Source organism: Aedes albopictus, chromosome 2 (assembly GCF_035046485.1).
Source record: "Aedes albopictus strain Foshan chromosome 2, AalbF5, whole genome shotgun sequence".
NCBI classification, from domain to species: Eukaryota; Metazoa; Arthropoda; class Insecta; order Diptera; family Culicidae; genus Aedes; species Aedes albopictus.
The window spans coordinates 210,989,154-211,006,526 of record NC_085137.1 but is presented as its reverse complement, the minus strand read 5'-3'; the positions used below and the strand labels follow the sequence as shown (position 1 = coordinate 211,006,526).

Here is a 17,373-nt window from a genome sequence, read left to right as displayed (position 1 = left end):
CAGTGCTAACACGATTTGCGTCAATAAATCTTGAAAGAATAGCCGATAACTTGAAGAAGGAAAAATTTCTGATGAAATGGGGCACGTTCGATGTAGTACTAGAATTGTAGTAATGAGCTGAATTTTAGTATGGTGAGAAGGTCATTTCTCCGTTTCTGCAAAGAAATGGTGCAAAAAGCGTGGGTATAATTTGATGCTGTTTGAGCAAAACTTTGGATAACTATGTTGTTTATGTTGCAAGAAATGGAGAAAACAACAACACTGTTACCCAAAGTTTTGCTCAAACAGCATCAAATTAGGCAAGGAATCATAATACCCACGCTTTTTGCACCATTTCATTGCAGAAACGGAGAATTGACCTTCTCCCCTGGGCTTGGATTATATCTTCCAGGAAGCTTTGATTTCAGGCATGTGGTCGATGGCCTTTGCAGTAATGATTAGAATAACTGAATGTATAATCAATGGCAAACAATTCTGTAAGAATCAGATCTCCAAGTCATCTGATATAGTTATACTGATCATGACGCTGCATAGTATATCGAACATTTGTCGAAGTCATTTATGTGCCGGGAAAATATAATTCCAAGTTGGAGAGAATATCACAAACTGAGGGAGGGTAATAGGCCCAGTCAGACCCCTGAATGGGCAATGTGGGTTAGTTTATGGGAATGCCATTGAGGGTTTGTAATATTCTCCGAGGCTTTCGAAATCCAACAGGGCGCGTCCCCGGGTTGCGGATAGGGGGAAAAGGGAGATTTTTCACATTTGTACTGTAATCAGCCAATGTGGTATTATCTCCTATGGTGTTGTAGTGCGAATGAATGATCTCATTCTATAGGAATTCGAACCTTATAATATATTGTTTATCAACTTCAATTTTCTAAGCTTGATAAGGTTTTGAAGACAAACATGAGATGAGAGAATTGCCTAATAGGAAAGTCACATCAGCAAAGCTTTTACATATGCAAATGCTATCCATGGGGTCATGTCTAGCATTTAATATTGCGACATTTGCACCCATTTAGACTCGGCCCGAATTCATTATTATCACAGTTGAATTTCGCACACGACTTCGCAGCGGCTCACGTTCACAACTTTGCTCGAGTTCGTGAGAGGGTCATCGGCTGCACAACCGGTAAACAAATTAAGTTTGAATGGTGCGAAATATCGCTTGGAAATAAAAATACAGTGGGTTTTCAAATTATCACAGTAGTCTAAACATTAACGAGAAACCCAATATGTATGGCAATGACTGATTCTTACCTAGCAGGGGTACTACAAGACCACGCGGACAATTCGATTAAAGGCTTAATTGGGGATAATATATTTTCCAGAACTGAAGGGACATTTTTTCCGGGGTGACTGGCGAGTCGGAGAGGGTAGAAGTTTCCGTTTGTTATAATAGGACAGATCGGTGAAGTACTAGATTTGTAGTAATGAGCTGAATTTTAGTATGGTGAGAAGGTCAATTCTCCGTTTCTGCAAAGAAATGGTGCAAAAAGCGTGGGTATTATGATTCCTTGCCTAATTTGATGCTGTTTGAGCAAAACTTTGTTCAACAGTGTTATTGTTTTCTCCATTTCTTGCAACATAAACAACATAGTTATCCAAAGTTTTGCTCAAACAGCATCAAATTAGGCAAGGAATCATAATACCCACGCTTTTTGCACCATTTCATTACAGAAACGGAGAATAGGAGGCAATCAGTGAAGTACTAGATTGAAAGTAGTGAGCTGGATTTTTGTATGGTGAGATGATCAATTCTCCATTTCTGCAATGAAATGGTGCAAACAGCGTGGGTTATATGATTTCTTGGCTAATTTGATGCTGTTTGAGCAAAAGTTTGGGTAACTTTGCTGTTGAACTTGCGTTAAATGAATAATACAACAACAAAGTTTCGTAAACTTTTGCTCAAACAGCATCAAATTAGCCAAGAAATCATATAACCTACGCTGTTTGCACCATTTCATTGCAAAAATGGAGAATTGAACATCTCACCATACAAAAATCCAGCTCACTACTTTCAATCTAGTACTTCACTGATTGCCTCCTATTGACCTTCTCACCATACTAAAATTCAGCTCATTACTACAAATCTAGTACTACACCGAACGTGCCCCATTGACAAAATAAACAATCGGGCGCTTTTTCTTTCTATGACTTGCTTGGTATTTTGTGGATTATTGTTTTTTGGTTTTGAAAGGTATGCGATTCACTATTGAGCCTTAAAATTATTTTGCATCTGAATAGCATTGATATCGTCAAGTTTGCACCAACACCATAATCCCACACCAAAATACCCTTTTCCTATCCCATGGCGTTTATGTGGTCAGCAAAGACTATTCAGCCATTACCCCTCCTTATCATCGGCTTTGGACTGACTTGCGCTCTCATTGCCCCACCAAATGCTGCAAAATGAAAATGAAAATGAAAGAAACGGAGAATTGACCTTCTCACCATACTAAAATTCAGCTCATTACTACAAATCTAGTACTTCACCGATCTGTCCTATTGTTAATCAGTTTTCCCCAAAATACCATATATGCTACCATTCGGGCTATAGCGTTACATTCTATAGTGTTACATTCGGGTTTGTGGCATTTGGGCTAGTGTCTTTCGGGCTAGTGTTACAGAACCTGCAATGGCAGGCAATGCCTGCCAATGCTGCGTTAACATGCAGCACCGAACATTTTGTCTGTGATCGATGTATAGCCACCGACGAACCGACGTGACAGTGGTGATTCAAAAGTGTCCCCCCCAAATTTAACGGTCGACCACCGAAGCGAGCGATCGCTTCTGTCAAATCAGCGCAGACGCGAACCGTTTCCTATATGAACACATGGGGGTTCGGTGTCGAGCTACCAAACCATCGCGGGCCGTTATAGAGGTGGCGATAGTGTTCGCTTATTTTTCATCATGGCGTCGCGGACAACAAATTTGAATTTATTTGTTCTAGCTGTCACGTCGGTTCGTCGGTGCTAGCCATCCGATTTGTCTTATGACATTTTCGGTTTTGAACCTGAGTTAGAGCTCATCCTGACTCGCAATATCAAACGAAAGCGGATCCAGATTGAGTATTCAAGATCAGCTTTCTGATTAATTTTGAATCAAGAATAAATTTTATATTATTGGAGGTGAGATGTTCTGATTGGTTTGGATACCACTGTATGTTTGTGATGCAGTACTAGATTGATGTAGATGTGGTTGTAGAAATAATGACATCACACTGCGCGTGCATTCATTTTTCTTTTAAACCAATACTCTTCCGTCTCACTTTCTTTGCGACTTTGACTGTTTGTGACTTGATTGTCAAGCTTGTTGATTTATTTGTAAACAACAGTAGGGTAAACATCTGCTAGTAGAACCACGGCAGAATATTAAGTTGATTTGATTGCAACTAGACTTTCAAAATTTCGAACCGGGAAAGCTGAGATCGGTAAGCTCGCTGCAATGGATGGATTGGAAAATCTTTGCAGAGTTTGTCTAACCAGTGGAAATGTAGACATTGACTACTTGCTGATCAATATATTCGAAATACAAAATGTGAGTATTGAAACTCTTTATACAATAATGAATTGTATGTTAATATGGTCTTCGGAGAACTGTAACTAATCTGAGTTTCTTTCAGCATGGCACAACTTCATCAGAATTTTCTATTAGAGATTCTCTGCAAATCATCTGTGGATTGAAGGTAAGTGCTTGACTAATAAATTTTCGACTTGGTAGGGTAAACCGGTGAATCATATATTTTCGACAAGCTAAGGACAACGCTAGAAAACCTTTTGAACGACAAGAAACCTCGTTAGAAACCAATAACATAGGGTATTTTAACCAATAGTGGATCTCCTTTCATTGTGCTTAAATTTCCTGCTTCAATGGTTTCACTGGTAAACCTCCGCCGGAAAATAATAATTCATATTCCAAGACATTAAAGCGACTATTCGATAAAATAAAACGAATTTGAAATGTAAACAAGTCCAGGGCTCCACAGGGCATTACTATTGGTTAAATCTTCGAGGGCCCAGTATTGTATCCGATTTAACATGGTAAGAGACAATTGTCGTCGCGGTTGAAACCCGAAGTTTCCTCACACGCGACAATCGACTTTCCTCCAAATCCATGTGTGAATCCTAACGTCGGACATAGTGCGCTGGATAGTGGACCTGGTCTTCTATCCAGCGCTCTTTGCCCGACGTACGTGCGACGCACGGTTTGGGATAAAAATGGATTTTCGCGTGTCAAAAATTCCGATATTCAACTGTAGGAACAACAATATGATTGGACTCTATCCATCCACCCTTTAGTACACCCGGGGTGTCCACTGTAAGATAACTTGAACCAAATTTTAATTGAATATTTAAGATTTGTGTACAATATGTGAGAAAAGTATAGCACTTGTTGTGCAATCCTTGGTAAAGTCGTTCAGCTAGGATACCATTGTTTTTACTATCAGGGCGAATTTCAGCTACTAAAAGGGGTCAACTATCGGTTCAAATACTTTATATTCCAAGTTACTAGTATGCTTCTCAATATGATTGAATTTATAGTGACGATAGTGACAAAAAGCAGGCCGTTATATTATTTGTACAGAGCCATTTGACGATCTAGATGATAAGCCATGGATATTATAATATCATTGAAATGGTCAACCTTACGTGACCTAATTTAGGGACGTTTTTTCGATATGTATTCTGATGAATTTATTCTTGTTAGCTATTGGAAGCACGACACAACATATACAGCATCGTACATCGGCTCCAAATTATATTTATTTTCAACTAGTAACTAACTAACTAAACATGAAAAATCTGATTAGGTGCATAGTTAAATCAATTGATGTTCCAAGAAGTATGAATAATACTAAGAATGTTTCAATTTCAGTTATCTGAAGATGACCCTTTGCCAAAGAATATCTGCTCAGTGTGCCTTTCGCGTTTGGAGGAAGCACACAAGCTGCGGCAACTGTCGCAGACATCCCAACAAACTTTATACGATATGCTTGCCAATGCAGTAACTTCTTCCGCGGAAGCATCAGATACAAAATATGCTACAATTATAGCGAACAGCGTGGGAAAGTCACATGGGGTATGTTACTTTGATTTATCTCAATATAACATCAGTTATGTGCTATCTATTTTCCTATTCTCTACTACCTCATCGCATCTCAGAAATCTCTAGGTGAACCACAATCCTTTGCAATAACTTCCGCTGAGCCAACAGAACAAGAAAACGCCACAGCTACCGAGCACGACGAGGACATGCTCTATGAGGTTGAATACCTGGATGAACCAGAACCATCGGAGATCATGGAATTAGCTGAGGATGATATAAAAATTGAGGAAGTCGAAATTGGCGAACAAACCACAGACGAAGTACACTGCTGTGGGTGTGAAGCTGCATTTGATTCCGAGCTGCAGTTACGGAAACATTCTATCCGCAGACATCGCCCCCGTTCAGTGATGGATGTTCCGCGTGGCAGAGCACAATGTAATGTTTGCTATACCCTATTTTCAAATGAATTCAAAGTTAAAATTCATAAAATGGGCAAAAATAATGTACAACCATTGAAGAAGTGTGCATTCTGCGGCTGTAACTTTTTCTCGGAGAAAGGATTATTGAACCATGAAAAGCAGTTCCATAAAGATAAGCTACATAAATGTTGCAAATGCAGTTTTTCATGCTATGAAAAAGATGAACTTTTAGCTCATTCCACCTGCCACTATGCAAGTCCCAACACAAAAAAGAATCGCAAAGCTCACCAGTGCAAACTATGTATGTCCCAATTTGTAACGCTTCAAGAAAAGCAACTCCACGAACGCCTTCCATACAAAATCCCACGGAAACAACGCCCCGAAAAAGATGAGGAAGTTACCGTTACTGTTCTGAGATGTTGCGGTTGCGCCAAAGTGTTCAGTACCATGTCTGAATTGACGACCCACCAAGAGCAAGCCCATCTACCAAACCGCCTTGATTATACCGAAGATAATCCCGTTGAATGCGCTGGCTGTTACAAACGTTTCAAAAGTAACTCCTTTCTGAACAAACACCTGCGAAGAGCTGCCGATAAAAAACTGTATGCCTGCAGCAAATGCACCGTGACACGACGGACGCTCAAGGAACTGATCGAACACGAGTCATCGCACACGGGGGAAAATGCCTTCCTTTGCTGTGGTTGTAAGAAACGATTCGAATCGAACGAACTACTGGAACAGCACGCTCTGCAGGAACACGCCAACAGACCGAAAATGTACTACAACGATGAAGACGACATCGTGCGGCCGTTCCAGTGCAAGATTTGCTACCGACGGTACAAGACGGCCAGAGATTTGCGGGGCCATCAGCGGTTTGTCTATTACGACAAAGTTCATACTTGCCAGATTTGTGGGAAAGGTGAGTATTTACTTAAAGAAGTAGCCCTCACGTGGATGCAACAACTCCTCCAAAATTTTCGTTATTTAAAATTGCACATTTTGTGTAGAATTCCTTTCTAAAAAAAAATACCATTATTTTTCTCAGGTTTCTCCCAAGAAAACAGCCTTGCACTGCACATCGCCACTCACAAGACGAAAGCGGAGTTTCCTTGCCCCATCTGTGGTAAGAAGTACAAACATCGGGCTAACGTGCGCAACTGCGTAATTCGTCACGAACGTCCCAAGCAGCACAAGTGTAAAATCTGCAATGTCACTTTCCCGGCTGCTTCGAATCTCTATTCCCATATGATATCGCATTCGGAAGACCGCCGGTACAAGTGCGACGTTTGTGGTCAGTCATTCAAACGTAGCTTCCACCTCCGGAAGCACATGAACACCCATACAACAGAGAAGCATTACGCTTGCAAGTACTGCTCGTCGAAGTTCTGCACAACTTCCGAGCTGTACAAGCACGAGATCCGCCACACGGGAGTCTACCCTTACGAATGCGAGATTTGCGACAAAAAGCTAACAACACGTCAGGTGTTCATTAAGCACTACGAGTCCCATATCGAAGTTTCGAAGAAGGTTTTCGTTTGCAACTTGTGTCCGGAGAAGTTCAGTTTGGATCATTTTCTGTCTAATCACATCAAGTATAAACATCGAATCGAACCACAGGACAAACAGTGGAATGAAAAGTTTAACCGGAAGGGTCCTGCTAGGTTGAGAGGGGGCCTCAGGTTTACTGGAGTCAGAGGAAATGCATACGCCTACACAGCTCCTCAGGATGTAGAAGCAAGCGGAGCAGCAGATGAGGAAGAACATCTGGAGCTTATGGAGGACTTCGGCGAAGAAGTAGAAATTAAAGTGGATCAATAAATACTTGCATTTTTGGGTATGCAGAGCTAATGAATGATTTTTTTTTGTAAATACCGTAAGCGTCTACTTATAAATAACGTGAAATTCCCTTTGAAGTCCTTTGAAATAATTTCTGATGCAAAAATAGTCATGAATCCACTGAATTTATTGAGCACTTATCCTACACCTGCCGCGATAGAGTGAACGGAAAACACGAGGAGCCAAAGCCGTAGCCCGCCAGTGTTGTTTGGCTCTCGAGAACGAACACGCAAAAAAGGCTACGCTAAAAAATGAGTGGGGTCTACTCATTTTTTTGTAAACATCCATGCCGCACATACATAGAATGTGTAATAGACCGGCCCAAATACAAAAATGTCGAAAAATTCCACGAGGCACCCTCTAGAATCGTGCCTTTGGATGAGAAGAACAATCTGTGAAAGATTCAGCTCAATCGGTTGAAAACTGAGCTGGCGCAAATGAGTTGAAGGTTTGTATGGGATGTGCAGTCCAAATATATGGGAAATTAGATGACCTCCAGTCTCTCATACAGCACGCCGGTTTGGCGAGTTCGATTTGGCTCAGAATTGATAGAATGACAGTTGATACCCTAATGAACAACTTTGTAGAAGACCATATCATGATAAAACTTAATTTAGTTGCGGTTTTAGCCAAAGAAACCAGGATGAGGACATCTTCCCCCGTTTACTCTCGGTTGTTATATGCAGAGCCGTAGCGTAGTCCCATGGCGCCCTTGGCAAGAATCAAAGTTGGCGCCCCACGACAATTGGACATTTTAAATATGTAAAAGTTTGAAATTATTCATTTTTTTCAACTCTTGAGAATCGACAAACGATTTGTTTTACTTTTACCCATTTTCGGAGATAAGTTCAATTGGTTTTACCAGAATTTTTCCAATTACTTTTCCAAAGGTTTCTTGTGAAGTTTAATCAACATATTTCCCAGAAGATCTGTAAGAATATTTTCAGTAATTATTAGATGAAACATGGACATTCAGGAGGGATTTCTTAAGAAATCTATATATGATTTTTTGTTGGAACCTTAGGAAAAATTCCTGCTTTAACGAAATTATGCAAGAATCTCTGGAGGAATTCCTGCAGTAATATCCGGAGTAATATACCTGATGAGAATTCGGGAGACATTTCAGCAAGAATTTCAAATGGAACTAATTTAGTAATTCTTTCAGGAAAACATGGAGCAGTTCATAATGAAATGCTTGAAGGAATTCCTGGAAGAATTTGTAGAGAAACACTGGAAGATTTTTTGCAGGATTTTCTGTAAAAGTTTCATAAGGAATCTTTGAAGGAATACAAGTATTAAGAAATAGAAATATCAACCCCTTGCAGATTTTTTGAAGAAATCATTGGAGGTGGTTCTGAAGGTATCCTTGAAGAAAATTTACAAATTTATCACTGAAATATTTTTTGAAAGAATAATGTAGAAATTTTCAAAGGAAACCATGGAAGTTTATCTAATAAAACTATCGGGAGAAATACTGGGAAAATCCTTTCTGAATAAATTCCTAGATAACTTCCTGAAAGTCTTCCTGGAGGAATTTCCAAAATAGTCCTTCGAAAAAATTTGAGAAGAATTTCCAGAAGGATTTTTGATTTGATTTTTTTTTTTCTGAAAGAATCATCGAAAGATTTTCCGTAAAAATCCCTGGAGCTATTCTCTGAAATTTCTTTTAGAGATTTTAAAATATTTTCTGAAACAAATCCAGAAAGAAATTCCGAAGAAATACTTGGTGAAATTTATGAAGTAATTTCTTATGTATTAAATTTGTTTTGAGGAAATAAAAGAAACTATAAGACTTGAATGGTTTCTGCTAGATTTTCAAGAGTTAAAATCCAAATAAACATTTACAGGAAATAACAAAGGTAAGAACTGAAAGAGCATCATCTGAATACTTTCCATTTGAAATACTTCTTGTCAAAACTGTACAATATTCAATGAATGCAAAGAAAATCATCGGAAGTAACCCCAAGACATTCGCCAGTGGGAATGTTTTGAAATTTTCAGAAAGAAACTTGCACTAGAATTTCTTAAGCACATAGATTTCGCTTTGTTCATTAAAAAAAATCTCAAAATTAAATAGTATATAAAATGCCAGCTAACATCACTGTATCTATTCAAAATAATCGAGAGAAATCTGTTATTTTTTAAAATTCAGGAGAACGTAAAAACACATGATGAATCTTTCATACTATAAGTAATGAAATATTGATAACTTTAAGAAAACAATAGCATTATCCTGTTTCCTTCTAGCCTTGACCCTTTTCGGCGCCCCTCTGAGGTTGGCGCCCTTGGCGTGGGCCAACCTGGCCAACCGTACGCTACGGCTCTGGTTATATGCAGCACGTGTCGGTCGGCCGTAGCTTGCGCGCTACATCATAGGCAGCTATGTAATTCTACATTATCTCGATACTCACCCACATGCGTGAGCAATGAAAATGAAGGACAACATAGCCGCCTATGATGTAGTGAGCAAGTTTTGAACGGCAGACACGTGCTGCATGTAACAACCGAGAGTAAACGGGGGAAGATGTCCTCATCCTGGTTCCTTTGGCTAAAACCGCAACTAAATTAAGTTTTATCATGATATAGTCTTCTACAAAGTTGTTCATTAGGGTATCAACTGTCATTCTTTCCATTCTGAGTCAAATCGAACTCGCCAAACCGGCGTGCTGTATGAGAGACTGCAGGTCATCCAATTTCCCATATAATTGGACTGAACATCCCATACAAACCTTCAACTCATTTGCGCCAGCTCAGTTTTCAACCGATTGAGCTGAATCTTTCACAGATTGTTCTTCTCATCCAAAGGCACGATTCTAGAGGGTGCCCCGTGAATTTTGAAAACTTTTTTTTCGCTTCATACAAATGTGGGCCGGTCTAATGTGTAACACCCGCACATTTTTTAAATCAGCTCGTGCACTTATATGAGCATGTATTTTGCAATAATTTCGATATGGCAATGGCAATCTCACTGGGTTTATAAACCACCTTCAAATACTGAAAAATATTGATATTTTGCAAAAATGTGAGCGTATGAGCAATTTAAAAAAAGGGCGAATGTTGCACATGCTATATGCGGCATGATTGTTTACTAAAAATAGTACTTTTATTTTTAAGAGAAGTGAAACGCTCATGCAGATGGAACAAAAGAGCGTGCTGTCGAAGGCGAGAATGCCGCAAACACCGGTGATGTCTGTCTCCTCTACGATGTTTTACGTCTCCTTGGCGGGACTGAGATAAATGCTACGATGCCCGTCTGGGTAGTTATTGACCGATCCGGCTGACCAGTTGAAACGCTGGTTCGAGCACTTTGGAAACCTTTTTCAAGTATCGGCCACGTCATCAACACCTCAGCATGATCCGCCAATGTTTCGACGCATTGCCCGTGTCAACACCAAAGCTCCATCATTGCAGGAGATAGAAACATCCATCTTCTACTTCTTCTTTATGGCTCTACGTCCCCACTAGGACTTAGCCTGCCTCGCTTCAACTTTTAGTGTTGTTTGAGCACTTCCACAGTTATTAATTGAAGGGCTTTGTTTTCCTGCCGTTGCATGAATTTGTATATTGTGAGGCAAGTACAATGATACCCAGGGACTTCGAGAAAAATTTTCCGACCGGAACGGGAATCGGACCCGCCGTCTCCGGATTGGGGATCCATAGCCTTAACCACTAAGCTAACTGGTAGCCTCATCCGTAGCATAAAATCGAACAGGGCCCCAGCCCAGGGGTGGATCGCATATCAGCTGAGATGCTCAAAGCTGATCCCGTAGTATCCGCTCAATTGTTGCATAAATTATTCTGCGGGAAACCGCGACATTTCTGGCCGACTGGATGCAAGGCGTCTTAGTAAAAGTACCCAAAAAGGGTGACCTGACTGTATGCGATAATTGACGGGGCGTCATGTTACTGTGTACATACGTGCCAACTTGTGACGTAGTTGAGGGGGCGAGGCCTCTTAAAACCATTCAAATTCGGAAAATTTCGACGCAGTATATCTAGTTTAGGCTTATTTACGTGAAAACTAGTGCATTGAGCTGAAAAAAGATGAATTTTGTCCAATTTTGGAGAGCTTCGCCCCCCCCAACTATGTCACAAGTTGGCGCCTATGACTGTGTATCGTTCTCAAAGTGCTTTGCAGAGTGATCTTTAACCAGGAGATGATTGACGCAACTCTCCGACGGCAGCATGCAGGATTCTGTGCCGGACGATTCTGTGTAGACCATATTGTCACGCTCCGATCATCCCGGAGCAAATCATTAAATTCCAAGAGTCGCTCTACTGATGTTCATTGATTACGAAAAAGCTCTGACCGTCTCAATCACGAAAATTTTGTGGAAAGCCCTCCACCCCAGGCGCAAGCATGTCCCAGAGAAAATCATCGGCCACATTGAAGCAAAGATATCCACAAAGCCACCTGGAGATCACCTGACCAACAAACAGAAAACCAAATCGACCACGTTCTAATCGACGGTAAATTCTTCTCAGATACAACCAACGTCCGCACATACCGCAGTGCGAATATAGATTCGGATCACTACTTAGTCGCTGTATGCATGCGCTCAAAACTTTCGACAGTTATCACCACGCGTCGAAGTCGAACGCCGCGGCTCAACATCGAGCAACTTCGTAACGTAGAAGTGGCTCAAGACTACGCGCAGCAGTTAGCAGTGGCCCTACCAACGGAAGAGCAGCTTGGCGCAGCTACACTTGAAGATGGCTGGAGGGACATCCGATCCGCCATAGGTAGTACCTCGGCTACAGCACTAGGTTTCGCGACTCCGAATCACAGAAACGACTGGTACGACGGCGAATGTGAACAGTTGAAAAACGAGAAGAATGCAGCATGGGCGAGAATGCTGCAACACCGTACGAGAGCGAATGAGGCACGTTACAAACAGGCGCGGAACAGGCAGAACTCAGTCTTCCGGATGAAGAAGCGCCAGCAGGAAGAACGAGATCGCGAAGCGATGGAAGAGCTGTACCGCGCTAAGGACACACGAAAGTTCTACGAGAAGCTGAACCGCTCGCGCAGAGGCTTTGTGCCACAAGCCGACATGTGCCGAGATAATCACGGGAATATTCTCACGAGCGAGCGTGAGGTGGTCGAGAGGTGGCGGCAGCATTACGATGAGCACCTCAATGGCGACGTTGCAAGTACCGAAGGTGGCGTGGTAACAGATCTAGGAGTATGTGCACAGGACGAAAGACTTCCGGCCCCTGACCTTCAAGAGATTGAGGAGGAGGTTGGCCGGTTGAAAAACAACAAGGCCGCTGGAGCAGATCAACTACCAAGCGAGCTTCTAAAATACGGTGGAGAAGCACTAGTGAGAGCACTACCTTGGGTCATTACCAAGATTTGGGAGGAGGAAGTATTACCGGAGGAATGGATGGAAGGTATCGTGTGTCCCATCTACAAAAAGGGCGACAAGTTGGATTGCGGGAACTACCGCGCGATCACACTACTGAGCGCTGCCTACAAGATACTCTCTCAAATTTTATGCCGCCGTCTATCACCGATTGCAAGAGAGTTTGTGGGGCAATATCAGGCTGGATTTATGGGTGAACGCGCTACAACGGACCAGATGTTCGCCATCCGCCAGGTGTTGCAGAAATGCCGCGAATACAACGTGCCCACACATCACTTGTTCATCGATTTCAAATCGGCGTATGATACAATCGATCGAGAACAGCTATGGCAGATTATGCACGAATACGGATTCCCGGATAAACTGATACGGTTGATCAAGGCGACGATGGATCGAGTGATGTGCGTAGTTCGAGTATCAGGGACACTCTCGAGTCCCTTCGAATCTCGCAGAGGGTTACGGCAAGGTGATGGTCTTTCGTGCTTGCTGTTCAACATTGCTTTGGAGGGTGTAATAAGAAGAGCGGGGATAAACACGAGTGGAACGATTTTCACGAAGTCCGTTCAGCTGCTTGGTTTCGCCGATGATATTGATATTATTGCTCGTAAATTTGAGACGATGGCGGAAACGTACATCCGACTAAAGAGTGAAGCCAGGCGAATCGGATTAGTCATTAATGTGTCGAAGACAAAGTACATGATTGCAAAGGGCTCCAGGGATGAATCACCGCGCCCGCCACCCCGAATTCATATCGACGGTGATGAAATCGAGGCGGTTGAAGCATTCGTGTACTTGGGCTCACTGGTGACCGCCGACAACGACACCAGCAGAGAAATTCAGAGGCGCATTGTGGCAGGAAATCGTGCTTACTTTGGACTCCGCAGAACTCTACGATCGAACAAAGTTCGCCGTAACACGAAGTTAACCATCTACAAAACGCTGATTAGACCGGTCGTCCTCTATGGGCACGAAACATGGACCCTACGTGGCGAATGAACCACGAGCTGCATCAGCTGCAAAGAGAACCAACCATCGTCCATACCGCGAAAATCGGGAGGCTACGGTGGGCGGGTCACGTCATCAGGATGTCGGATAGCAACCCGACTAAAATGGTTCTCGAGAGTCATCCCACCGGTACAAGAAGACGTGGAGCGCAGCGAGCTAGGTGGGTCGACCAAGTGGAGGACGATCTGCGGACCCTACGCAGAGTGCGGAACTGGAGACAAACAGCCATGGACCGAGTGGAATGGAGGCGGCTACTATGTACAGCAGAGGCCACCCCGGCCTTAGCCTGACCGGTAAGGTAAGTATTGAAGCACAGTACAGGGCATTTTCGTGCAGAGTACTGCACAACGGTGTTTTGTCCGATACCATCCGGGTCGTTGCTGGAGTGAGGCAAGCATGTATAGTATCACCGCTACTGTTCGATTGATCGTGAACCACATCGTGGGTTGGGCATAGTACGTATGTAACGCTTTTTGTATGAAACCCCATTTTTTTGTATGGATCGTAACGCTACGCTGGACTCCCCCTATACTGCCGTGAATCGCATATCAGTCCCATCTTTGCTGGATTTCCTATGCAAATGGGACAGATATGCGATTCACGGCAGTATAGCGTTATGTAATTTGTGTACGATGCCTTGCTGTGGCAGCCCATTACCATGGAGAACCTAAATGATTTCGCCAGTGTCGTTGCTCTCTTAGCTCAACCCAACAAACATTTTTGCTGTAGAAGATTGGAACAACATTGTCTTAAGCAAACTTTAGCTTAAGAAACAGTTATTCAGCAAGTTCTGTTTCTTGGGAATGGCGCTCTGATATGCAGAGTAAGCTCGATGATCTTGCCAATCGCTCCTCGGCGATAGGTCTCACCATCAACGTTAAAAGACCAAATCGTTGGATGTAAACCTGGTCAACCTTTCCAGCTTTACGGTAGCTGGGCAAGCAGTGGAGAATGTTAAAAGCTTCCAATATATCCAATAATATCTTGGTAGGCAAATGGTGGCCGATGTAGGCACCAAGATCGACATAGGTGCACGGATCAAGAAGACGAGGGCTGCCTTTGCGAGTTTAAGAAATGTATGGAAAAATAATCAAATTAGTCGACGCACCAAAAACCGAATTTTCAACACGAACGTGAAATCTGTGATGCTGTACGCCAGTGACACTTGGTGTGTATTGTCGTCGCGGTTGAAACCCGAAGTTTCCGCACACCCGACAATCGAATTTTCTCAAAAACCATACGTGAAACCTAACGTCGGACGTAGTGCGCTGGACAGCGGATCTGGCCCTCTATCCAGCGCACTGTGCCCGACGTACGTCCGATTCACGGTTTAGGAGAAAAATCGATTTTCGCGTGTCAAAATTTCCGATTTTCAACTGCACGAACAATATCAGCGGAGAACACTCAACGGCTGCAGGTCTACATAGATAGAAGCCTGAGGTATATTTTCGTGCATGGTGGCCTCACAATTGGATCTCCAATGTGAAGCTTCATCGTCGATGTCATCAAAAGCCGATAGCGGCAGAAATTCGGGAGCGGAAGTGGAGGTGGGTTGGCCACTCTCTACGCAGGGGCGGAAACGAAATCTGCAAGCAAGCGTTAGATTGGAATCCAGCACGACATCGCAGCAGAGGCAGATCCAGAGGCTCATGGTTGCCCAGCCTAAACAACGAAATAAAGCAAGTCGACATACACGCTAAGAAAATGTTACTCTAAAATGAGTAAGATTCACACAAAACTGAGCTAAACTGGAACAGTTCAAAAAATGAGTAAATTGCATTTCCAGCGATAGCGCTGGCCCAAGTGCAAAAATCCAACTGGTTTAAGCCGTATAATATTCTTCGCATCATCAAGAATATTATACGGCTTAAACTGATGAGATTTTCGCACTTGGGCCAGCGCTATCGCTGGAAAAAAAAATTACTCAATTTTGAGTTGTCCCACTTTAGCTCAGTTTTGTGTGAATTTTCTGACCGTGTAAATTTGACCTGGCCACAGGGCAAGGCGATGGCGGGCAATTTCCCAGGACGGAGCGCTACCGTGGGTGCTCAGGATTGAAAGTAGGTAAGTATGTTACCAGCATAGGTCCCGTAACTTGCAAAAGCAAACGAAATTCCTTCTATATAAAGCGCTTCTTCTTTTGGTAGCTTTCGAGGATGATCCTCAATTGGAAACATGAAAATAGGTGGGTACACGGTAAAAAATCTGCACTGTGATATAAACTGATAGGCACTTGAATTCGCACTACTGTTCAATCAGTTTGTTATCAATTACATATCATTTGACAAAGAACATCCAATGCCTCTTCAATTTTAATGTAACTTCACATCAATTCGTTGTTGACAATGTTTTGATTTCAAAACTAAAATTTAAAAAAAAATGTGTACAGCCGCACCCAGATTCGATACCAGGACCTTTAGAGTCACGACCAACTATTTTACCACTACACTGCTTCACATCTGTTAGAGAGGTGCGAATCGAAGCGAAGCACTTTCTACCGCCTGTCATCTATATTTACTTTCATGCCCAAAACAGTCATTACCAAATCAACAACTTTTCACTTTGGATCGTATTGCTTTTTACAGTAGTGCAAATCGAAGGGATTTTCTGTTGATTTCTCTGGTGGGTTTGTTTTGGTCCTCAAATCAACACTGACAGCATTGCGATCTCAAAGGAAAAGCACTTCTGATCATGTTGATTACGACATTCAATAGTTAAGGGATTTTTCCCTTACATCTAGCGTGCAGAGTTTTTACCGTGTAGGTTAAATAAATTAACACACATATACTTTTCTCAAAAATTTGATTTATTTTCTCTTGTTTGTATAACAACTGTTTCAATCACTATCATATTTGTTCTTGATGCGGTCAGTTTTGGTATTGTATTTTTTTTACAACGATCACTTATTAATACTTATGGTGACTTTATATACAGGAAAACCTCGTTATGATATATTTATTGTTTCTCTGGCGCTCGTCCTAACCGTCTCATTAAAACTCTATAAAAGCTTACCCACGTTATCAGCACTGCACTGACGCTTTCTTCAATAGATATGGTCATTCTTAAGACGTTAAATAGAAGAAAATAATGGCAGAATTGTAGATATTAGATATGGTAGTGTTTTTGCATGATAAAGAGAGGGACGAAATGTTGCACCTAAATACCGACTGATTATAATGATTAACATATTATTCTTCACACAACAGATGAGTTAAAAAAACATATTAAAAAAAAGGTTTCTAAGATTAAATTTTATATGTTTGGTAGATCAATAATTTACAATGCGACAACTTTCAAATAAGATAATGCATATATTATTGAAAGAATTAGGGCATAATTATTTGAGGTTGTTTTTTAAAGACTTAGACTAACATTTGATGAGTAAAAAAATGATAATATCTAGCATACTCATTGGTTTAAACTTTAACATTATGTATTTATGCACAACAGTCGGGATGGTGAGGCAAAATAGGTTATTTTTTTTCTAACAAATGGATTTTTTTCGTCAAGTTTAAAAAAATATATAAAATTTGTTTAATTTAGGTTCAGGTTTAGGCCGATTTATGTCTAATTTCTAATTGTTCATTATCTTTCTAAAATTATTTTTACATTTTTATTGATGATGCAAAAACGTTAGAATTTTATGGAGCCACGATTCGCGAAAAAAAAATCATACTAACTTTAACGCGTTTTGC

At 41.6% G+C, this 17,373-nt stretch overlaps 1 protein-coding gene across 1 annotated transcript; it reads left to right on the top strand.

Annotated features, from left to right (window-relative positions):
• The first annotated feature begins 3,246 nt into the window (after positions 1-3,246).
• LOC109621983 (zinc finger protein 665) lies at positions 3,247-7,323 on the top strand. The gene is made up of 5 exons (XM_029869119.2): positions 3,247-3,543; positions 3,629-3,691; positions 4,882-5,085; positions 5,169-6,390; positions 6,517-7,323. Exons 1-5 carry the CDS (start codon positions 3,451-3,453, stop codon positions 7,287-7,289), a joined length of 2,355 nt encoding a protein of 784 aa, XP_029724979.1. The 5' UTR covers positions 3,247-3,450; the 3' UTR covers positions 7,290-7,323.
• The last annotated feature ends 10,050 nt before the right edge of the window (positions 7,324-17,373 follow it).

Excerpts from the sequence above, each read along its gene's own strand:
- LOC109621983 (XM_029869119.2), top strand. The coding sequence starts at position 3,451 with ATGGATGGATTGGAAAATCTTTGCAGAGTTTGTCTAACCAGTGGAAAT. Across the intron at positions 3,692-4,881 it reads AAATCATCTGTGGATTGAAG|TTATCTGAAGATGACCCTTT; the intron begins GTAAGTGCTTGA and ends TTTCAATTTCAG. Across the intron at positions 5,086-5,168 it reads GCGTGGGAAAGTCACATGGG|AAATCTCTAGGTGAACCACA; the intron begins GTATGTTACTTT and ends ATCGCATCTCAG.